The following is a 24,853-nucleotide window of genomic DNA, read 5'->3' on the forward strand; positions in this document are numbered from 1 at the left end:
CACTCCACACAGGGACACTGATGCTGAGGAGGAGGGACCGCTTCCTCTTATACCCACATCAGATGGGACACCCAGCACCCACCACCCAGCACCCACCGCCCAGCAACCAGCACCCACCCCCCAGCACCAAACAAATCCAGGTGTTGTTCACCTCTAATCCATCTGAGAGAAGCGACACTTGATTTCATGCTGCAGTGTAAAATATGCCTCATTTCGTTTAGAAAATGCTTGCTGGAAATGGATTTTTAAAAATGTTTTTATCAAATCAACCAAATACTGAAGGTGTAAGTATGTATTGTGATAAGAATCAATTGTAATTAATTACAAAAGGAGCCCATCTTTGAGCCAAATGTCCAGCTGACACAGATTATATAATGCTATAATGATCCAAAATATAAAAATATATACATATATTTTTTTGTATTGTGTTGATAGTTATGTGTGTGTATATGTGTATACAGTCTATTTGTATATGCATGTGTGTGTGTGTATGTATTTATGTATGCATGTATGTGTATATAATGTATATGGACTATATGCATGTGTAGATACATATATGTTTCACATTATTATTCTCTCACATTCTCCTGTTCTGTTTGTACCACTGGGTGTTTAAAATATAAAAAAAATCAAAATAAATTTTGGACATTATGTGGATGTATAATTCATGAGTATAGTTTGCAATAAAATTATTTAAAAAAACAACTAAATATTAAAAATAGACTATTATGCATTTTTTTTTATAACTCTGTCTGTCAGACTCTCCGAACATTTGTAGTCTACTATGTTTAGATATACTGGCCATGGAATTATTCCACAAAAAAATTCAAAGTAAGTCAAATTTAATCTACTGGAGTCAAAACAGCTCAGTGATGTGAGATGGTGACACTTGAACTTCAATAATTTGCATGATGGAGTGATCGGCCTTCTTCTACTTTTACTGTATAAGAACTGTTGGATCCAAAAGTTGTCAAACAGCAACACTAAACAGGTGTGAAATGGAGACCAAAAGCAACCAGGTTTACCTCCAAATGTTTTACATTTTTTCCAGTATTACAATGCAGAAACTTGTCTCTTTGATTACCACTGAGGAACACAATGTCCACATTTAGGTGTCAAACAGTACAGTTTATTGATTTCATTTTCCATATCTCTCAACAGCATCTCAAGAACCTAATATCACAGCATATGTGGATGTAAATGTCATTCAGCAAACCTCTCTGCAGATATTCTGCCCCACCGTGAGCTCTGCTTCATCACAAACAGTTGCCTACAGTTGAGCTACACATGTGTGAAACATACATCCTCTCCTTTGGTGCAATATTAAAGGTTAAATATATGGACACTCACTTCCAAACACGTGTGGTGATAATAGAGAGGCGAAGTCCCGCCCCTTCCGGTGGACCACCATGGGACCTTATTTCGGCTAAAAATATGAAAGGTAGTCAACGATGAGAGACAAATATTTTTTTTGATCCTGTTTGAGTTATGCCATGAATCACACATACGATGTTTGTCAATTTAAAACATAATTTTGCAAGTTAGTAAAACTAAGTATAAGACTGGGAAAATACATAATTTTTTATACATAATAATACATGATCTTTCTTGACTTGCAAAAATATCTTTTAAATGTACAAACATCATATGTGTGATTTATGGCGCAATTCAAATGGGATCAAAAAATTGACTACCGTACATATTTTTTCCAAAATAAGGTCCCATGGGGTCCACCGGAAGGGGCGGGACTCCACCTCTCCATACAGATTTATACAACACAGCAATAGTTGCACTCTTCAGCCAATATATCTCAACTACACACACACACACACACACACAGAAAAAACATCTAGCAACCCTGACATTTGTGTGTAAATTCATCTTCTTCATTACAGCTAACATCACAGGACACACACACACACATACACACACAGCATTATCCCCACGAGTCAAAATGTCCTCCACTGTGCATCTGTGAACTGAGCTGTGAACACTTCTCCTGCAGCATGTGGAGCAATGTTCACTAATCTACCACCAGGGAGCAGTGTATTCCTTTCAAAATGCTCCCATGCCAGCTCTGGATCTCTGATCAGCTCAAAAGTTAGGTACAAAGGAGGAAGAAGAGGTTGAAAAATAAAAATCCTCTGTGTTTGAGCTTCACTCAAACTTGCGCAGGTGGTTGTAGAGGGACTGGACGTAGGTGAAGACACACATGGGGTCTGGTTTACGACCCATGATCATCATGTCCTCCACCTCGATGAGCCGGTCGCAGCCCGCCTTCACTCTGGAGACACAGATGGAGAAACACAAGTCAGAAGGGAAGGCCTTAAGCTGCAAGAATATATCTCAACTATCACTCAACTAAAACAGGATGTGGCATTGTGAAAAACTCTGTCAGACTGAAACCAAATGAAGGTTTCTTTGTTTTATTGATTGGTCTGCAAAATGTCAGGAAATGGTGGGACAATCACAATTACCCAAAGCCCAAGGTATTAAAATCAGCTGTCCAAAATGCAAAGATAATCAGTTTACAGTGATACAGAACAGACAAAAGCAGCAGATCCTCACAGCTTATTTTTTTTTCTCCTGTTTTTGTTATGTTGTGGGTTTTTTTGGTCCTCAGAATTTTTTTAACAATCAGAAGTGGGCCTCAGGTAACACTTTACAATAAGGGACACACAAATGTGAGTAGTTACTGGGAAACAAATGAGGAACTAATTGCTAGTAAACCATTAGTCAGTGAATCGGGGCGGTTGTGGCTCAGGTAGAGCGGGTAGCCCACCAATCGGAAGGTTGGATGTTCGATCTTAAATGTCTAAATGATTGTAATTAATGAGTCGGCACTAGTTTTGTGCCACTCAGCTGATTCAGAGTTAATTATGGATGAAGTGGTCAAAGTGGTCAGTATGATCTGTTCATTAAATTCATGAACTAATCATTACTTAATGACTCATTAACATAAGATATCCCAGTCTGTTCTCTAGTAACTTATCATTATCTACTATATAGTCCTCCATTAGGAATTAATAGAGAAATATTTATTAATGTTTCACCGATTATCAAGTTGTATTTGTTCTCACTCGTCTCTCAATTAACTAATCATTTACTAATAATTAGCTATTCAATAATATTTGATTGGGAGTTATTAACTAACAGTTCACTAGCAGTTAGTTCCTCATTTGTTCCCTGGTAACTACTCACATTGTTGTGTACAGTATTGTAAAGTGTTACTGGGCCTTAAATGATAAAAGATTAAGAACTCCTGGTCTAAGCCATATTCTGTATCTAATATTGTGTCTTGGATAGTCCTGATGAAAACACAGACTTCTCCTTTACATCCTAACAAACATGTTTTGAGGTGCTAAAGAATATGCACGTAGTCATTCATCTACAGTTATTGTCCTATAAGTCTACTCTATGATCTCTTTAAGAGGTCAAATGTAAAGCTGCTCCTGTATATGAAGGATTGATTCTGTGACCAAGTGTATATTGTTTTTCAGTCAAATCAGCTTAATTCTGCAGCGGCGTTACCAGTCATAGAATAACACATTCTTTAAGCCCTGACGTATAGTATGTGCATGGCCCTGCTGTAGGCCTGTGTAATGTCCTATCTATAGTATGCATACTGTATGTGAAGAAACAATAAGCCATTCTCTGAGACACCATGGAGTCAGGACATCTTTCACCAAGCATGTAAAAGGAAAAAAAGCCTGGTGAAATAAACAGGATTATCACCACATAAAATGTGTGTTCTGGCATATGTAATAATAACTTTGCAGAGGGCTATAAAACAAAAGCAACACAGAAAACAGAATAAGAGACATTCAGCCACAATAAAGTTAAGACTTGCATTGTTGATGCAGTTAAGGCCAACAAATACTGTACTTTAAGGCTGATTCAGCAAAATTCAGAAACCACAACTGACTCTCCACTAACATATAAATGGTTCTGCTGTTGCATAATGAGACCAGCGAGTTTAGTTGCATGGCAGTTCAATTTCTATTGTGGCTTTAAAGGAATAGTTCAGGATTTTGGGAAATGTGCTTATTTGGTTTCTTTCTGAGAGTTAGATGAGAAGACTGATACCTCATGTCTGCTTGCTAAATACGGAGCTAAAGCATATGGGCTTAGCTTAGCTTAAACGAATGGAAGCAGGGGGAAACTGTTAGCCTGCTCAGGGAAATTAGAGGGAGTTATGTGCTGTTTCCCAGAGTCTTGTTGTCACAGCGAGGCTACCAGGTTTGGTAGCATGGTGTCTGTCCTACACTAAAACCTGTGCTCACCAACCTGTCTGGCCACTCTAAAACCACAAATTGTATTTTAAACAATCAAATGGTTTATGATCACCTAACATCAAACGATTGAGATCACGGGAGCGCGCCGCAACTCTAGCAAAACTCTCGTGATTTTATTCCGACATTGGAAATTTGTCTGTGACAGTGAAATTGCTTGAAAAGTCGTTTGTTTGCAGTACGCTGCGTTCCAGTCAAAGTCGGAGGTCGGATTTTCCCAATTTCCAACTTTCGACCTCCAAGCGTTCCGGGTGCACGACGCCAAACGTAAACAAAAAACACGGCTGACTGTGACAAACTGATATTTCTTCGGCACGCGTACAAAACCTTGTGCCCTTGGAATTAATTACTGTAAAAAGATAGCCTTTTTAATGAAAACGAGAGACATAAATGTACGTTATTGTTAACTGTGTTAACTGTGTAACCCGTCAAGTGACATCAGTAGGTAAGTCAGTAATGTTGTATTTTCCTAATGTTTTCACATTTTATTGTCATTTTCAACATTTTCCCGAATAATGTTTGTGCTGATAGAGAGATTGTTTACTGTAATCACCTACCTAATAACACTGGCTACATATTTTGACATCATTTACTATATGAAAGTATGTATTATTGTAATAAAATACAGGCAAATATACTTTATGTTGCCTTTTAGTTGATGGTTTACCATTTACAATGTAAGTGGACAAGGCAACTGCTTGTTCGTGAAGTCGGGGTAGATGGATTTCCCCCGAGTTCTCAAGTAGTAGGAACTCCGACTTTGAGTCCGTTGTACTTTTTCTAGTAGGAGTTCGGAAATTTTGGAGTTCAGAGTTGTCTGGTTTTCAGTCAAGCTAGGCTAACCCCGTCCCGGCTAAAACTATATTGCCAGGTTTTTCCCAGAATGGCAGATTTATGCCAATACAATTCTGTTAAGCAATAAGACGAATTGAATGAATTTCTATGGTATTTCCATGTTAATATATGGCAAAACAGCATTTCTTTCTATGGTAAAATGTTTTTATTATACGGTAAAATATGGAATCAAACTTGTAAAAAAAACCATTATAAAGTCATCAGTATTAATATCCTTTTCCCGTAATAGTAGAAAAAGTTATACCCTATTTATTACGGTGAAATTCTGGCAACCACTGCTGCCAGATTTTATCGTCAAAACAACAGTTTTTTTTTTTTTTACAGTGTATGGTTATATCAGTTTTTAGTCTAAAAAAACTATTGATAAGCAGACTTTTATTCTTGTCAGGTTGGGAAAGCCTCTGAAACATCACTGTGTTCATGTTAGCTCTGGTTAATGTTAGCTCTTCATGCTAACCCTTAATAAGCATGATCAATTCTACAACGAATATGTCGTTAATTAAACTGCATCATATCCATCACATCAGAAACACAAAGGGATATTCTGATATTGCCACCACTCACTCTGCAGTCCCAAAGGCCAGTTCAAAGTTGTGTTTGCGGTTGGCGGGCGACAGAGAGATGTAGTCAAACTCGGTGGGGAAGAAGGAGTGGACCAAAGCGCAGAAAGCCATCCCGTCGCTCCAGCTGGACGAGAAGTTCTGGATGTCGATGTTCTACAGAGAAACAGAGAAGGTTTGGTGATGATGTGGCAGTGAGTGTCATCTCAGACCTTCGTGTGCATGGAAGAAAGCAGTAAGAGCTGGAAGACTGAAGGAGGTAAAAGAACATGACTTGTAAATCTGACTGGCAGCTTGTTGTAGCTTCATAAAGTCATCTCCCCCATTCACTGTCTAGCCCATAACTCTGATGGATAAAACACGTCTCCATTCCTTCCCTCTCCTTTCCTGCTTTCGCTCTGTTACATGCTTTTAAAATCATGTCATTTCAAAGCTGCCCTTTATTAGTCTGGAGTTTGCTTTGAATGAAATGCAACATGTGGAGTCATCGGATGAACATCTTTCTCTTGTGTGTGTGTGTGTGTGTGTGTGTGTGTGTGTTAGCTCCCAGTTAATAAGAGTCTTGGCTTTGCCTGGCTTGACTATAACCAAAGCCACATGGAGCGGCTGGCACAGGCTGCCGTGAGGAAAAGGGTACCAGAGTGCAGCAATGTGTCGGTGTTCTCAACCATGACTCAAACTACCTCAACCCGAAACACCCGAAACACACACACACACACACACACGCACCCCTATATTCACAGGGACCCTCACTTCCATTCACCTCCACCTCTACGGTCGAGAGGTTGCTAGTTAGCATATTAGCAGTGCACTTTGTGCCGACAGGTTAACGCTACATGAAAAACAGACAGGAGTTGGGCTCATTGAAAACAGATTACATTCATATCTCATCTCATACTGAAGGACCATGCTGAGATTTTATATGTTGAGCCCATTTATGACAAATCGTGTAAACATTTCAATAATGCTGGCTATCTTAAATCTTTCTGAATGTTTTTTTCTACCTTGGCTATAAAATATAATAATGTGCCCTGTCCCGGTTAAAGGAATAGCTCGACATTATGGGAAACATGCTTATTTGCTTTTCGTTTTTGCAAGTTTTTGCAGATCTCAGATCAGATTTTGCAGATTGCAGGTTACCTTCTAGACACAGCCCTTTAAACCTCTGGCTGTCTATTTTTGTCAAAGTTGCATTATTATTATGTCATGATACTGTAGTTGAAAGCCTGGATGGATATCAAAAGTTTGCTGACGTGGTGTGTTCATGTGCCGGTAGGAAGTTCTGTTATCCGTGACTCATGTCTGAGGAACAGCATTACATTCCCAAGCTATGATGCCAGAAAGTCAAACCCAAAAGACTACCGGCTGATAAAAAATCTTGGAAAGGATAACGTGACTTTATTACATTGCTGCCGCTGATCTGCTGCCGACTTTAAAGATCAGACGTTCAAACTTCCCCACGGGACATGGACACAGCGTCAGTTTCCACTACATTGCTGTGCAAAGGTCACATTATTTTGACGATCATATAAGCAGACACACTGGATGACCTATCTCAAGCAAGTCTTTGCCAGCTGATTTGCATGCTATAGTGAAATGAAATGATGTCAGTGACCATCTGGGAGGTAGGAAAAAGATATGTCATCAATTATGATCAGCTTTGGAAAATGTCAGCAGTAACGTAATATTTGTGCAATTTGTAGCAAATGAGCTAAACAGGCATAGTCCTTATAAAGCTTTCAACCTGTGTGGAGCCTAATAGCAACCTATAACATAATATGTGGACAAATATCAGAAAATATGTCTCTAAATAGTAGAAGTGGGAGTAAGTCACACATGTGCAAGTCACGAGCACCTTCGAGTCTCAAGCAAGTCCCAAGTTACTGTGGTGAGGATCAGGTCAAGTCGAGTCCCTGCTATATGTCTAGCAAGACAAGTCAAGTCATAATTGCTGACCGCCCCAATTATAGAATTAATGTTTTTCTACATTCAAATTATTTTTAAAATTAAAAGTGATTTATAAAACAGCATGGAAATGCTTGAATTTTAGCTCACATTTTATAAAAACATTTGTTACATAAACTTAAACTTGGGCTGTCAGTTGATTAAAATATTTGATTGCGATTAATCGCACATTTTTTTATCTGTTCAAAATGTACCTTGAAGGGAGATTTGGCAAGTATCTAATACTCTTATAAACATGGGAGTGGGAAAATATGCTGCTTTATGCAAATGTATGTATATATTTATTATTGTAAATCAATTAACAACACAAAACAATGACACATATTGTCCAGAAACCCTCACAGGTACTGCATTTAGCATAAAAAATATGCTAAAATCATAACATGGCAAACTGCAGCCCAACCGGCAACAACAGCTGTCTGTGTGTCAGTGTGCTGACTTGACTATGACTTGCCCCAAACTGCATGTAATTTTCATAAAGTGGGCATGTCTGTAAAGGGGAGACTCGTGGGTACCCATAGAACCCATTTTCATTCAATAATGTTCAAAAACAAAATGTAACTTGTCAATATCTAGAAAAATGCAAATATTTAATAAATAATAAGTCAAGTCCTTTCGATTCATCTCTCTCAAGCCAAGTTAAGTCATGAATACCAAGTCAAAGTCAAGTCAAGTCTTTTAGCAATGTTAGTCAAGCAAGTCTCAAGTCTTCAAATTTGTGACTCGAGTCCCCCACCTCTGCTAAATAGGCTGAACACAGACAACATTGCCAGCTTGGAATTGTGTATGCAAAGTTTGTATTTGGTGTTTTACCTGGTAGCCTATGGTCTTGGAGCGGCACCACTCGAGAAGGATCTGTTTGATGCTGCTGGCGCTGGACACCCCGAAACTCTGAGACCGCTTCAGTTTGGGTTTAGAGTCTACCGGTTTGGGGCGACTGTACATAAGCAGAAGCAGGGCAAGGATACATGAGAGAGTTTCCTTGCTTAGGAAGCTGTCTACCATAATTCCCATGTGACTTGAATGCAGCATTAAATCGCACTCACCTGTTACTGGCTTCAGAGTCCAGTCTTTCGAAGATAGATCGACGAGCCTGAGCACCGATGTTACGCGGCAGAGTCTGCGACCTCACCAGCTCCCGCCTCCTCTCTCCCGCCGGCCCGAAGGACCTGTCGCTGCTTACGTCGCCATCTCTGCAGGATGGGAGCACAGAAGGGTCAGACAAAGCAAAACACATTTGACCTATCCTAAAAGACGTCCTTCATGAGTCACCTTTCACTCACCTGTCATGCTGCGGTAGCCCTGAGTAGGTCACAGACTTAGCAGGGGCTGAATTTGCTTTCTCTGCAAAAGACAAACAGTCAGTAAATCACATCCATGATATTGTAGTCTCAAACAGGATAGCACGCGCGTCTGAAAGCATGGCTCACCTTGAAGGCGGGGAGATCCCAGAGCTCTGATAGGTGTGGGGGTCCATGTAGAAGATACTAACAGCAACAGAAAGAGGAAACAGGAAGTTGTCAGTATATTATGATGCATTCATGTTGGGAAAAACAAAGGAGAAAGCAACTTTGATTTGACTGATGATTTTTTTTACACATAAAATAAATGGACTTTGTAAATGTTACATTTGAGGTCATGTTTTACAGAAATACAAATAACTATGAATGAAAAATCTAGCAAATTAATCTGGAAAATGACTTATGTATTGAAAACCACTTGATTGCAGGTCTGAAGTTGGACGTTGGTGAAATTAAAGTGGAGGTGAAGCAGTCAACCAAGTTAAGCTGGTTTACTAAATAGATTTCCACCCTGATGAACAATTATATAATAAACATGACAAATGTCATAAAAAATGGAAATCCATTTAGTAAACCAGCTTAACTTGGTTGACCTGTTTCACTTCCACTTTAAGATTCAATACCAAATCCTTATTTATTACCTGAAAGCTAAGGTAAACAGTATTTTCTCACTTTCACCATATACAATGAATACGGTATTATAATAACTAAACATTTTAGATATAAGAAAAAAAAGATGTCTTGACAAGTTGAGATAGAGTTGAGAACATCAATCACCTGGTTGAATTGGAGACTCCTCTATTGGTTGGGTCTGGTCGGTGCTAGCAGCTGATTGGCCGGTAGGTGAGGCTTCAGAGACCGGAGAGGAACGAGAACCAACGGGGCTGCTGGGAGAGTCGGGGCCCTTCATTTCTGCTGTCTTGGTTGTCGCGGTGATGGGGAGGTGGGGCATCCTCATGGCGACAGGGGCTGTGTGCTCGTGTGGGAAGTCAGTGGGTGGAGAGATATTTCCGTGCATCAATTCTGAATGTTCTGGTTGGATAAAAAGAAGTAAAATAATCACATTGATGAAAGTTCTAAAAGCTGCACTAATCACTATGTTTTATACAAACATTGGCTCAAACAACTACGTGTAATGTAAAAGGGGTCCAAATATTCCTGTGGTGTGAGGTACAAAGGAACAAAACTGTTAATTTTAACAGAACATGTCTCTCACATTTTCAAAATCTGTTAAGATTTGAAACATCTTTTAGTGTGGGCCAGCCTTAATCTAACTATGAAGTGAGGAATCTCTATCTGTCTGTCTGTGTGTCCTTCGCATATCTCAACAACCGCACATCCGATCTACTTCACACTTGGCGGGTGTATTGCTGGGGATCCAAGGTAGTGCTTTTTTGAATTTGGTGCAATTCGGGTGACAAACTTTGCATAAACAAACACACAGTGCTCTGTGCAGCAGTTGGGGGCGGAGCTTCAGGGCTCTGCAGACTCAGAGTCCAGCATGGCGTCTGAAGAGAGCACACTGGTGCTCATTGACTGCAGCTCACTTTTGCTGCTGGATCCTGGATATATTATTTTATCGCCCCAATCGAGCTACTGCTGAAGTCAGGACTGGTTTCCATGGGCGCCTTTTTAACTACATGACAATGGCGAGCACGATCACTACTCCAAGACCAAACCCTAACTCTGTAAAATCTCTCCAGGAGGTCAAATTTACCACCAGCAAAATACTTCCGCTCATTAAATCCATGCTCTACTTTATAACCATAAAGATGGGGGACTCACAATAGACATGTTATAAAAGTAATGGTCAACATGGATGGAGCAGAAGCTAAAATAGTCCCTATTATGAGTCAAGCTCAAACCTTACCTAACCATAATTCCTGATGACATCATCAGGGTTGTTTTCTCAGACTTGACAAAGCTCCCTTAGAGCCACACAAGACATTATACAACTGTTTGCTACTATGACTGTAAGCAACAGTTGTGAGGTGGTTACCTGTAGCAGCAGAGTGTCCATTCTCCAGTCCAGCATGTGTTGGGGCGGGGTCCACCTCAATCGGCTCCTCTCGTTCAATACTCTGAAACACATAGAATCCCAGTGAACAACAACACTAACACCCTTCATCGTTTGTAAAGGTGCATGAAGTCATATTTGACCTTCACTGGCGACCAGTACGAGGGCATAGGTGGAGTTTTTTTACTACCAAAATAGAGTACAAGCTGGAAAATGTGTTTTGAAAGCCAGCAATTCAAGCATCAGGTGAATGAATCATTGTGGTATAGATCAGTTGTATTGATTGATTGCCCACAGTATTTTTTTTTTTTTTACCACAATTGTACTTGTTGCCCCTGTTTGAGTTCAGTTTGGAGCCATTTATAAATCAATATGTTGTGTTTGGATCGCAGACAAAGAGTCAGGGCATCATGTTCATCTGGTTTGATCAAAAAAAGAAATCCAGATGCTCATTGAGTCACTGTTGGACCTCTTTTCAGGTTTTTGGACTTTTCTTCAACATGTGGGCTTTTTTGACCCGACTTCAGACAAAACAGAACAAACCAACAACTCGGCAAGGCACGGCACGACTCGACGCACTTCAAAGTGGGCCGGTGTGTGGACAAATGAGCTGGTTGTTGTAGGACTGAGAGGCAGCGGGGTGTTCTGTTCTGTGTGTCTGCCGCCCCTCCTGTGATAAGACTTGAGAAGTCTTTGTTTTAAACGACACACTCAGTGATGGGAGAGCTGCAAAAATCTGACCGGAGATCTGGCAGCCTCACAGCTAAAGATTGCGATCAAGTTTTCATGTCAAACATCATCAGTATCTTGAGTTCACATTTCAATGTGACTCCGTCTATTTCCCGCAGACCTTCCAGCGCAGACCTGCAGCGGTGGCTCTTTTTTTCCTCTCTCCAAACACAATCAGTTACATGGAAACAGCGAATCACCATCCTGAACAGATACTTCTATCTCAAACTCTTAGCCACATGGTGCTGCTGACCCACTTAGGTTGTGGGTCAAGCTGTCACTTTCCGTGTGGCCCTGTCAGACAGATAGTGTGTTGATAGTCGGCCCCTTTGGCACAGAACAACACCACTCGGGTCAATAGTGCAGCACTGATAGCTGTGCACGTTTTCTCAAGGTCAGCATCAAACCACATGTCACATTGTATCTGTGCTGGTTAAACAGACCCTGAAAGAGGCTTTCAAGAGACGCACCGCACCGTGTTGGAGATCCTCAGGCAAGATCCTTTGGCAACAAATACCTCCGAACAGCTGGTTGTGTTTCAAACTTGGCTGTCACAGTGGAATTAAATAGATTGATTTCTGCGCTGTGTTTGACCGTTTGAACATTATTTCACCACTGGCGCATCCGATGCATCAGCTCTGTGTTTAGATAACGTCAGCATGTTTGGAAGCAGAGCCATGGCATCTGGTCAGCTTGTCTCTGCTGTCAGAAGCCACTATGTGAACGGATAGAGGACGGGACCGTAACCTGAACCACTCACAGTTATTTAACATCACTTGAAAGTGAGGAAAAGTAGTAATTTAGGACCTTTTCAAACAAATGCATTTTTGCAACAAGTTCTTGAGTCTTTTTAACACTGTTCAGTCCGCAGGACGTTAGCACTAGCATGTAACATTTTCTAAAAGCCTGGTTTAACGGATTTTTTTGGCCACTTAGGGGCAGCGGAAACATGGTGTAACGTTGACACTTTACCAACTTATAAAGTCGATATGTAGAATGTGTTAGCCAACAGTTCCTTATTCACACATCCAGCAACATTAACAGGAGTCGTGTTTGTGTCCTGAGTCCAATATTCATCTTCTTTTAGCTCTATTTTGGCCTCCTGAGGGAAATATCTGGCTCCTTAGCTGCTAAATATTCCACCTTGCCTACCAGCTAGTCGCTAACAGTGTCTGCTGTTTGGTGCTGGGTTTATCAGAGCTTATTCCCTGAAACCAGCTGCCTGGTGCTGCTGGAAACAACACTGATGAGAGCTGTGGGCCCTGAAACCAAAACAATAAGCTAAAATGCTTCGTAGAGCGGCAGCGTCTGATAATAATTCTCTGAGGGCTCATCACTACAAGCGACCCTTTTCACATTATACTTTATACATTATAGTCATTATATCCATTGATAATATATGATTGTCCATAGTTAATCGCGATTAATCGCAAATTAATTGCACATTTTTTATCTGTTCAAAATGTACCTTAAAGGGAGATATGTCAAGTATTTAATACTCTTATCAACATGGGAGTGGGCAAATATGCTGCTTTATGCAAATGTATGTATATATTTATTATTGGAAATCAATTAACAACACAAAACAATGACAGATATTGTCCAGAAACCCTCACAGGTACTGCATTTAGCATAAAACAATATGCTCAAATCATAACATGGCAAACTGCAGCCCAACAGGCAACAACAGCTGTCAGTGTGTCAGTGTGCTGACTTGACTACGACTTGGCCCAAACTGGATGTGATTATCATAAAGTGGGCATGTCTGTAAAGGGGAGACTCGTGGGTACCCGTAGAACCCATTTTCATTCACGTATCTTGAGGTCAGAGGTCAAGGGACCCCTTTGAAAATGGCCATGCCAGCTTTTCCTCGACAAAATTGAATGCAAGTTTGGAGCGTTATTTAGCCTCCTTCGCGACAAGCTTTACTTACAGATCTTACAGATTAAATTCAATTTCTATTTACCTCCATTCCTTTTGGTTGGAGGCACAAAATGTCAGAGACAGATGCCTCAAAACCTCTACAACTAAAACCTAAACTGCATGGCTAGATACCACTACAGGTTGTCTACAGCAGTTTGCTTGAATCAACCTGTTAAGAATTGAAGAAAGGAACTCTTTTTTTTGCCAGCAAATACAGTAGATAAGGTCTCTAACAAGGCAGAAACCTAAAACCGCTACTCTATCCCCTCCTGTCTACATGTACGCACACATATAAAGAACAACATGCTGTTCTTGCTGTGAGATAGCATACTGTGTGTGCTCACTTGAGGAAATGGCTGGGGGTGTGTAAATGTGTGTGTGTTTGGCTGAGCTCACCATATAGGAATGCTAGTTGTGTGTGTGTGTGTGTGTGTGTGTGTGTGTTAAAACAAGGCAAGAAGAGAGTGCGTACGGGGGGTTGTCATTTCATAAAGAGTAGGGGGTGACACTCCTGGAAGGGAATAAGGGAAAAAGTGAGGACATTATATATGAAAAGGTGAAGAAGGCAGAGGGGAGCAGTTGTATATTGCATGATGGGAAAAGAGGCAGAGGGTCGGGGTATAGTGAGGTGGAAGCAGCTGGCTATCCAGCAGGAGGTGGGAGACAAATTGCAGAATGTCTGGCCATGGGGAGGGGAGCTTTCTCGGCTTAAGTACTCCGATCATCAGACATCCACGGTGGGTCAGAGGGGGAAACATGATAGCGGAGCTGCTGAGGTTCCTGTAAACTCTCTGATATCTCGAGGTCTTTTTTGCTGGCAGAACATCTCAACACTTAACATGGCACAGTACTGACCAGGGACCTGAGGACTGCTGCACCCATCACATTTGTGCGGTTAAACAAGCACACAAACACTTTGGCACAAGAACCTCATGAGTATGCACACAAACATCAACTGATATCTGTTGGATTTACTCTGCACTTGATGGACTGATTCACCTTTTATCATACTTGCCAAACCTCCTGGGAGACTCCCGTTTTTCATCACCCTCTCCCGGTTTCCTCCCACGGGGTCACAATCCTCCCACATTTCTCCTGATTTATGACAAATGTTCAATGTTGTGTTTTTTTCCATTTTGTTATCTCAACCTGTTTCTGGCACTGTACAGGGTGTATAAGCCCTACTTTTTCCACCCGGATGACAATAAAGCTACACCAAATGTCTTTGCCCCGCGGAGTAGAGCTCTTCACGACACCGCAACACAGTTTGAACTGTGCTTGCCAAGCATCACAACATCACAGCAAAGCCATCAGGGTGCGGCACAAGCCATTGGGAATAACGTGTTTAAGAGCGCAGTGGTGACATTGTCACTTTGTGTCTAAAAGGGCCTTCATTGAGAGATGGAGGGAGAATTGAAGAGTACTAAGAGAAAGAAAAACTCAAGCAGGGGCAAGAAATGATTGAATGAATGAAAACTGATGAATAGTCGATTAGTTTTTAGGCTACCAGAGATTCCCACAAGTTCACACCAGAGGGATGAATTATAGAGGTTTTCTCTCCTGAGAATTAAATGTAAAATTAAAAGTGGGCCTGTTTAACAAAAAAATGCTATTGTAGTGTACTTATTATTTTGTTATTTTCATTCTTTAAAAGTCACCAGAATACAGGAAACAAAGTCTCTGAAACTCAAATTTCAAACCCCACAGACCCTCTGCATTAGTTTTGAAATCCTCCCTATTTTGAGGTCTCAACGTTGGCAAGTATGCCTTTTATGAAAATATGGATGTCAGCAAGACAGTGTCTCCAATCGATCAGAAAAAGCCCTGCATTAAAATCTGTTTCCTGGCCTTGACAAAAGTTCAAGAGTTGTATTTCTTTATCTATGCTTTATCCTTTTATCCACTTTCTTCCTGTTTGATTATGTGCTAAATATGTGATTTCAAAACCATTTGAATGGAGAAATAAAAAATGTCTCCCTACTCAATAAGCACAGGACCGATACAGACCATCTGCAATCTCTGGTGTTATATCGTAGCCGGGAAGTTCTCAAGTGCAATGTTCTACCAGAGGTCAATATTGCTGCTAGCAGCTGCTACACTGCAAATATTTATACATTGTGGATATATAAGTCTTCACCAGCATTGAAACCCTGTGTAAATAGACTGTACAGCTGCTCTATAGTTACTCAATGTCCATAGTAACTGCTATCTGCATCCGTTTGTCTTAAAGACAGTGTTGTGCCTGCACTCTTACACAACTGGACAAATGTGACTGAGTTTCGAGTTTTACAAGTTACACAAAGTGCAGCCTTAGAGTAGCTGAGATAAAAAGCTTGGCAGCAGCTTGTTAGCGAGCAGCTACCTAGCTGCTACGTTAGCACCACGGTAGCTGTTTGGCTAGAAAGACACAACAACTAACCATAATATCTCTCTAACTACATTTATGATCAAATTGACAGCAGTTCTATTACACAGACTTAAGATTTATGACCTATACTACAGCCAGCCACCAGGGGGCGATTGAGATGTTTTGGCTTCACTTTTGGGGAGCTGTCATGTCGTCCATCTTGATATAGCCTACAGTTGATGGTCCAGAGTGAGATATCTTGACAAATATTGGACAAATTGCAATGAGATTGGATTGAGACACCCGTGTTCCCCACAGGATAAATAGTTACAACTTTTAACGTTTTATTTAGTGGCATCATCAGGTCAAAATTCCAATTTAACTAATATCGTAACCATTCCCCTTAGTTGTACTTTTTGTTTAGTAATAATTAGCAAATGCTAGCATGCCAACGCTATAGGCTAAGACGGTGACGGTGGTGAACATTAGTTGCCAAACCTTACCATGTTATCATAGTTGTTGTGAGCATGTTAGCATGTTGACATTAGCATTTAGATCTGTGTCTTAGTCGTACAGCAGAGAGCCGCTAGCATGGCTGTAGATCTTGTTATCATTTTGTGGACTGTGCTTATGACAGTGGTTCTGGAAACTTCTACAGAAATGCTTGCTGGACAGGGCAACCAAAAATGTGATCAGTAGTAAAAATGACAATCCCAAAAACTCAAATCCATCCAATCAAATTTGAAGATATCATCACCTCAACCTCTAGCTGGTGGCAGCTTCACAAACCCATATCAGTCAGTAGGTTACACTACAAGTCACGTTTCTCTTTATTGGCAGACACGTGTGTATTTGAGTGTTTGCTGCTAAGTGGCTAAAAGTAGAAACCATCATGCAAAGATGACACTAAAATAGACCAAGCTGAGCTGTGTAGGGGATGGCTGGATGGACATACAGGAGGTGTGTTTACATTTGGCTTCATCCTAATTTGTCCCTGACTTCTATAAAGTAAAACAGACATAAGTTGATTGACCAGTTGTTTAGTCTGGGCTGCCATTAGCAGCTGTCACCCTCTTAATGCACTCCATGGCAGAAGAACAACTCGTGAATGTGGCACAATCTCTCATAAGTCTCATAATGGAGTGACAGGAGTGTAAGCACACAAAAGCTCTCTTTTCTTTCTTCAGGGAACAACAAATCCCTTACTCCTCGAGAGTGCGTCATAGCATTGTGAGTGGGGAGCTATAAAATGTATGGAAGAAATGAGTGAAGCAGAGCAGGAAATTTGGCAAAGCCCTCGGTGTGCACATGAGACAAGCCCCCAGGAAGAGCACCGGCCTGTGAAGCAAATTTTCATAGCGGCCAAATGGCGGTACAACTTCCCAAAAATACTTTTTCCCATAGATTTACATTGGGAAAGTGACGTCCATAAATCAGCGGATAATTTTTTTGGGATGTAAATCAACTTCCCAGTATGAACACTTGAACTTATTTTAATCATTAGGTCCTCAAAGTTGTAAAATACACCAATAGCCAACTCCAGTTGGCTGTTAGTTATTTCCCTTCCTCCGTTCATGTGAATGAGTCCCAGACCGAGGCTGGAGCGAGAGCTGGGAGGTGGAGTTAGGAAAACGCTACTGCGCCTGCTCTATGGGACTAATGGATGCGGATGACTATAATCAACTGTACATAATACACCAACCATGGATAAGTACCTCATACAACCCCACTTCAAATCACCCAAACTATCCCTTTAACTCAATGGAAGTTTGGACATGTAATGCTAACAAAATGTATACCAGAATATTTGCAGATGCCACAATATTGTCTGTTTGCTTCGGGACAACATATCCTGGGAAACCCGTCTATTCAAACAGGAGGAGGTATGAGGGTGCAGCTGGGTGAGCGCCAGGAGCGGAGGATATTGTTTAGCTGTCAGGGGCTTCTTCATCAATGACACTTTAATAAAGGCATTGTAGGGTTGGGGGGGTGAGGTGTGGACAGGACGGGACGACTCGACTGCTGGAGGGGGACAATTTGACGAGGGTACACTGTAGTCTGCTGGGAAACACACTCAGAAAGTATCAGAACAGTGACGGTTTTGTAATGCAGCACATTGCATTTGAAACGAAACACCGACTATGAGGTTAAAGCGGCAACTCTCAGCTTTAAATGAAGGGTGTTCGCACGCCCCTGAGAGTGGTATCGATCCTCTCATCTGAAAGCCGTTTCACACCAAGCACGGACTTTCATCTGAAAAATTTGCAAAGGAAATTTATCAATACTGATTTTGTGGGTTCTTATGAATGCTTGACGGACCTCAGCTGATTTCTGCCTGCGGAAATATATGTTTGACCAGAGACGGATCAGCATCTTTGGTCATAATTAGCTCGCTGCCAAAACATTTTATCAATTTGTCTTCTCAACACCCAATATTGCATGACAAACACCGCAACGACTACCTCAACAACCAAATAAAGGACAATATATGGCTTGAGATTGCCCATATGTTAAATGTTGGTCACGGGATGGGGCTAGCATGTGTTGTGGAGTTAATGTTAGCTCCTTAAGGCCCAGACACACCAACCCGACATCAAGGAACTAGCTGCGATGAAGGCCGACTGTTGAGTTGCCTCACGTCGCCTTTGTGTTGGCCGACAAGTTGCACTTGAACACACCGCAGAGACTACAGCCGACGGACAGTTAGCAGGTACGTTCTGCGCCTGCGTGAGAGGAAATAACTCTCCCTACCAGCAAGTGGTGGTAGTCTGTATTCGTTATTCAAAAAGGGAAATAGGAAGACTGGGGACATACAAGGATATACAAGCCGTCGTTATGTTACGTACATGAAATAAAGCAGCGTCTGCCATTTTCACACTGCTCTCACTCACCACTTAGCTACATTCCAGACGGCCATGTCGCTGAGGAAATTTCGGTCCCAAACTGGCCAGACATTCTCTGTCTGGGTAGGTTTTTGTTGTGTGGAGTTGACACGGGCACTGTTTAGGAGGAAACTCATTGTGTCAAACAAAGACACACTCACCATTACGGGTTCCTAAATTTAGTACTCATTTTAATTTGCAAAACAAAATGCACTGACACAAAGATTGGTATCAAGACACGCATGATCCCACAGTGAAGCGTTTGTGCTGATAGCAATAACATGACTGAATGAGTGAAGTAACAGGACAGGCTTACAGTATGCTGCACATTATTCATTTTTACAAAGCTTGTAAACTGCCATCCCTGTCAACTATAATAACTGACTGACAGCCAATGACTTGGCTTTTTACTATACAGTAGAACAGTACTAAAAGCACAGAACCCAGCAGCAGTATAAGTGCAGATGTAACATATGGAGCAAGAAGCTTCTTGCTCCCGTGTACGCACAGCTACTGTAAAGATATCAGCTGGGTTCTCCTCAGCTATCAGAGAAAACAGTTAGCGACAGAGGACTCCTGCTCTGTAATTTCCTCCCAGGAGTCTACAAAGGAATCTTCTCAGAGGAAGAAAGATACATTCAAACCACCTGTTCTTCAAATACATTCACACAGCCTGCAATTTCTCTGCTAGAAAAATCGCATGGAATACCACTTTGGGTTGAGAGTGGAACGCGCACATCCTTTGAACTGAGAGAATATAAAAACCTAATTGCAGGTGAGAGCCACTGTATAGAGAAAAGTTCTCTTCATAAACACGGTACCGCTGAATGTAGGTTACGGACATGATTTCACGTATGCTTCCCTGCAAACTGCATCTTAAAACCAAGAGTGTATTCATGATTTTGTGATGTTTTTGAGGTCTCTAACAACCTGTTGCCCTCTCTGTTTATGTGAGGAATACAGTTCTTACTTCACTGGACAATGGAACAATTACTGAACAAATTCATGCATCTAAGAGGATGATGACTTTCTATTTTTCTATTTTGGACACATGATCTTAGCTCTACCCTATGGCCCAAAATGTCAGTTTTGAAAACAACATAACCCCATATATAGGAATATTGATCAGTATTCATTGTGTCTATTAATGTTTCAATGTTTTGGGGATATTTATGTTATTTGTAAAATGGTTATATGGAAATATGGTTTTTAGATTTTTAAATTTTTTAAGTAAAACTCCCAGTAAACAGTCAATATGTAAACAATAAACATGACCAAAACATGGAGTTCAGTATATCTTTATAAATTGTATCATAAATGTTGTATTTTAGTGTATTTTCATTACATTTATAGTTACAGTTGTAGTCAAAGAGTATAATACATTCAGTTGCATCATTGTCAGTGTGATCTTGGTTTTAATGGTGATATTGCCTTTGAAATTAAGATTTCATACTAGACAAGGATGAAAATCTTATTTTTTCCTTTATTGCATCTCCATTGGAATCTTCATGGTAAAATAGTTTAGTTAACTTACAATGTATTCATGTTCCTTAGCTTCTTACCTTTCAAAAGAGACCAAATATGCATATACTAAGCCTTACAGTTGAGGAGCAAGTCCTGAAGCATTTTGGGTAGTTATTTTAGGCGTTTTAAGCGGAAATGTACACACGTTTTTAAGAGGTTAAGCATGCTCATCATTGTTTCATCACCTTAATACTTCATGACTTTTCCTAAATTTAGAAGAATTGCAGATAAACTGCAACTTCAAATTTTTGAACTGATGATGTTTCAGAAGTCCACTATAGAAAATTACATATAGTCCGTAAGTTACGTAACAAAACCACGATAAAATAGCTCAACGTTGACTTGCTTTAACATGGGACACAAACAGCAATCTGAAAGTGCATTTGTTGAACTATATTATAATATACTGTGTGTATAATAATATATATAAAACTTGCTCAACTGCTCCCACCCTCTGTCACTGTTAAAGATTTGTAACAATAATGGAAGAAGAACAGTAAGTTTCAGTCTCCTCCAGGCCAAGTTATTTATGAGAAATAGATCCTGCTAGCTGTGAGGGAAACATCATTTTTCACTCTTGTACTCCCTCGTCTGTGACGTCTAGCTCCAACATATGGCAACAATAGAGAGTGACTCCCCTGTCTTCCCTGTCCACCTCCCTTCCTCCATCCTCCTCTCCTCCTCTGTTCCTGGCATTGAGGCAGAGGAGGGACGGACGAAGCCGAGGGGAGTCTGACATGCTGATCTCTGGCTGGTGAGAGGTCAGAGAACACAGACAGTCTGTATCACCTCTTCCTTCACTCCCGTCTCTAAAGAGAAGCTGACTACACTGGACAGGTGGCGTGTGTAGGTGTGTGTTTGTGTGTGTATGCCCACTTTATGATAATCACATGCAGTTTGGGTCAAGTCATAGTCAAGTCAGCACACTGACACACTGACAGCTGTTGTTGCCTGTTGGGCTGCAGTTTGCCAGTTTGCAGTTTGTTTTTTTGTGTTGTTAATTGATTTACAGTAATAAATATATACATACATTTGCATAAAGCAAGCAGATTTGCCAACTCCCATGTTGATAAGAGTATTAAATGCTTGACAAATCTTCCTTTAAGGTACATTTTGAACAGATAAAAAATGTGTGATTAATTTGCGATTTAATACTTTAATCGATTGACAGCCCTACTAATTAGCTAATGTTAGCATGCTAACACACTAAACAAAGTTTGAGAACATAGTAATCATTGTGATCTGATGACTCATAAGAGAATCACTTCAAAGTTAGCCAACAGTTGGAGCAGGCATTAAAATTATAACTATCTCCATCACACAAACTACCCAGTCTGCCCACGTCATGGCCTGTATCATGTTTATACTTGGCCGTGAGGCTGGCCTGGCCTGCAACAACACACATAAACACACACATAAGATGGAGAAGCAGCAGATCTCACCACACTGACAGCTTAGATTCACACTCCTCCTACAGAGGAAAGGAGAGGAGGTGAGCTGTAGTCTCTTTTCATCCAGAATCCACAACTTGCTAAAGTACAAAATTACATAATTCATTCTGGAAATCTTCAGGTTGCATGTATTTATTTAATAAGATGAATAGTTTACTTTAGTCTGCTGGCTTTCTTCACATATGCCATACTGCATATAGTCATAGTCATATCATACATATTTTTCCTTTTTTTCTATTTGCAGTGCCTTTATTTTGCACACTCCGATAAGGCCACTATTTGTTCTTTTTTCTTCATATCTTCATTCAAACATTTCAACATACCATGTTGTAGTGTTGAATTTTCCAGCTGTGTTTTATATAAATATTAACCATTTTCTATACTGTTATTAGGCTGCTTTAATGTGAAGAATGTGGGACATTTTTCCCGAAAAATCCAACAGATGTGACGTCATGCGCGCTTGCGACAGTGTGCAACGATAGTTAACGTTCATGGAGTCCGTTAACTGCAACAAACGACCAGCCCCCACCACAACTCATACTCCAACATAAACTCCACAGAAGCACCAAAAAACAAAGTTATATCTAGTGAAGCCCGTCTTGCAAAACAGGAATGTGACCGACATCGGAGAAAAACTAGAATCAAGGGCCTCTGATTGGTTTTGGGTATCAAAACGGACCCCGAGCTGGCAAAATTCCTATTGGACAGGTAAGCCAACATTACTGCCAAGCATGTGAAATATATAGTGGTTTTAACTAACTAATGTTGCTAACATTAATCAACATGGTGCCTGTCAATCACGTTCAGTCTTGTATCTGTCACCTCATTGTTTCGACCGAGCATGAGCAACAGGACGCTGACTATCGTTGACTAAACGGCCACAGGTGTCACTGTTAACAAGCAATTTCTGATCCTTACATAGAGCCCCTTTAGATATTTTCACTCACTGTATGCTGTTATTGTAGCTGCTTCAATATCTCTACTTCCCTGCAGGGCTCCTATTAGTTTCATCTTGTTCTGGAAACGTCTACGTCATCATCTAACCCCCTGGAGAGCTTACATTTTGAATTTCATCCTCACAGTGATTGACAGGCAGATAAATTAACTCTGGGTCATGTTCCTACTTCTCCTGAGCCCCCAAATACCCAAAGTAGCAGTTATATCTGGGCTACCCTCCCGTGGTGGGAGACTTAATGTCTGACAAAACCTGAAAACTCCAGGAACCCCTGCTCTCTCACAAATGACCCCTGCACGGTGTCACCTAACCTTTAAAACTAATTTTCCCTAAAGTGCCTTCTGGGCATTATTCCAAAAACACTGGATGTGAGTACAGCTAAATGACATTGTGAAGTATTCCCATGGCGGATTGAACTGACGTAGACAAAGAGGCAACCTTAAAATCTACTTATGAAGTTGACTTCCAGTAAGGCTTACTGGTTCCAGAGGGCAGCGAGGGGGCGAGCTCTCCCACCGGCCAGTCAGTCAGTTATTAACCTGTTTCCACAGAGATGATGACGGGAACACGGCCTATTGTCTGGAAGTCATTAAGAGAGCCAGGGGTAGCCAGGGAGTGGCCACATACCTCTGTTAAACCCCCAGCATGTGTACGCGCGCACACACACATACACACACACACATACACACACACACACACACACACACACACACACACACACACACACGCACACACTTGCTTTCTCTTCAGCTGTGCCCTGTTTTCAGTTTCTTTCTTCTGTATCAGTCCAACTCTATTTTAAAGCATGTCTTCATCAGAATAAATGTTGCCAAACCAGCATTCAAAGTGGCCTTGATAAATAGTTTGCATTGCCAAACCACTCATGCAAATTAATAACAGACCAGAGAGAGCAACAGTAGTGTAGAGCTGATTATGAAATGGTGAAACATATGACACGTTTTTAGATTAGAGTTATGATTCAAAGGCCTGTTCATATATTTGCCATTATAGTAAACATTGAGTGTTTGAAGCTCTGTTTTCTGTCTTGCTCATGGCTGTATTAATAGCTATATAGGGAGTGGGGGGAGGCGGGGGGGGGGGGGGGGGGGGGGGTCGGTGCCAGGAATCCAGCCTTAAAATGCAGCCGAGCTCTGAAGGGGAGACTGGGGGAGGGGTAAAAGGGTGAGGAAGGGGCCACAGAGGCAGGGAGGAGTACATGGATGGATGGATAGATAGCTGGACGGGTGCTGCTAGGAGCTGTGTACACACAGAGATCAGAAGTTGCACGTCACCACTATCAGAGAGCTGGCTCAGTCTGGGGAGTCTCCACAGACAGCGTGTAAATGTCAAATGTCTTTGTCATGGCGATAAACAACAACACTCTCTACACTGCAGTGATGATCACATGCAGTTTTTGGGAAAAAACATGCAGTTTTTTTAATGTATATGTATAAATGTGTTATTTTCGCTTATTCTAAAAATGATGTATTTGAATATTTCTGCATACTGGAGTCCCTGAACAGTCTTGGAATTACATAAACTGGGTATCACAGTAAAGCTGAGACTCTAGTTTATCCAATGAGCTCAATTGTATTCATGTGTGATGATGTTAGTTCCCATAGTAGGCATTTCATTATAGTGAGACCATTTATTGAAACTTGGACATCACTGTATAAAATGGCCTGTGGTGACCTCTAGGATAATCACAACCTTGTGAAACTTTACAGCCACAAACTAGAGACCTAGGGCATTCAGCGGATGGTTGGCTTTCCTAGGTAGATTGACAATAAGGGGGTTTCTGAGCAGTTTCCACAACAGAAGTGCTCATCATCTAATTGCTGAAAAATATAATTCTTGGAGAAATGTCAAAATGTCTAAAGTTTTTGATCCCAAATCACAGCATGACTTTTTTTCTATGGTGTTCCTCAAGGTCTTGGTGTCTTAATGTGGTATTTTGGAGGGATTATTCATAATTTTTTATCAATTCTCCAGTGGTGAAAAAATAGTTACATTTAGCACCAAATCTGTGTAACAACTGGTATCAACCCCAAA

At 40.9% G+C, this 24,853-nt stretch overlaps 1 protein-coding gene across 2 annotated transcripts in view; it reads right to left on the reverse strand.

Annotated features, from left to right (window-relative positions):
* Positions 1–1,107: 1,107 nt before the first annotated feature.
* Positions 1,108–24,853, reverse strand: part of smtnl (smoothelin, like) — a 34,457-nt gene continuing 10,711 nt past the window's right edge. For both annotated transcript variants that reach the window (XM_037776423.1, XM_037776424.1), the window contains exons 3-10: positions 10,973–11,054; positions 9,751–10,005; positions 9,103–9,159; positions 8,956–9,016; positions 8,719–8,865; positions 8,486–8,609; positions 5,712–5,863; positions 1,108–2,284 (exon numbers count right to left, since the gene is read on the reverse strand). In XM_037776423.1, coding sequence (XP_037632351.1) covers positions 2,158–2,284; positions 5,712–5,863; positions 8,486–8,609; positions 8,719–8,865; positions 8,956–9,016; positions 9,103–9,159; positions 9,751–10,005; positions 10,973–11,054 — 1,005 coding nt within the window. In that variant the 3' untranslated portion in view covers positions 1,108–2,157. The remainder of the gene's footprint in view (positions 2,285–5,711; positions 5,864–8,485; positions 8,610–8,718; positions 8,866–8,955; positions 9,017–9,102; positions 9,160–9,750; positions 10,006–10,972; positions 11,055–24,853) is intronic.

The sequence above is a fragment of the Sebastes umbrosus genome, chromosome 7 (genome assembly GCF_015220745.1).
Source record: "Sebastes umbrosus isolate fSebUmb1 chromosome 7, fSebUmb1.pri, whole genome shotgun sequence".
In the NCBI taxonomy this organism is placed as follows: domain Eukaryota; kingdom Metazoa; phylum Chordata; class Actinopteri; order Perciformes; family Sebastidae; genus Sebastes; species Sebastes umbrosus.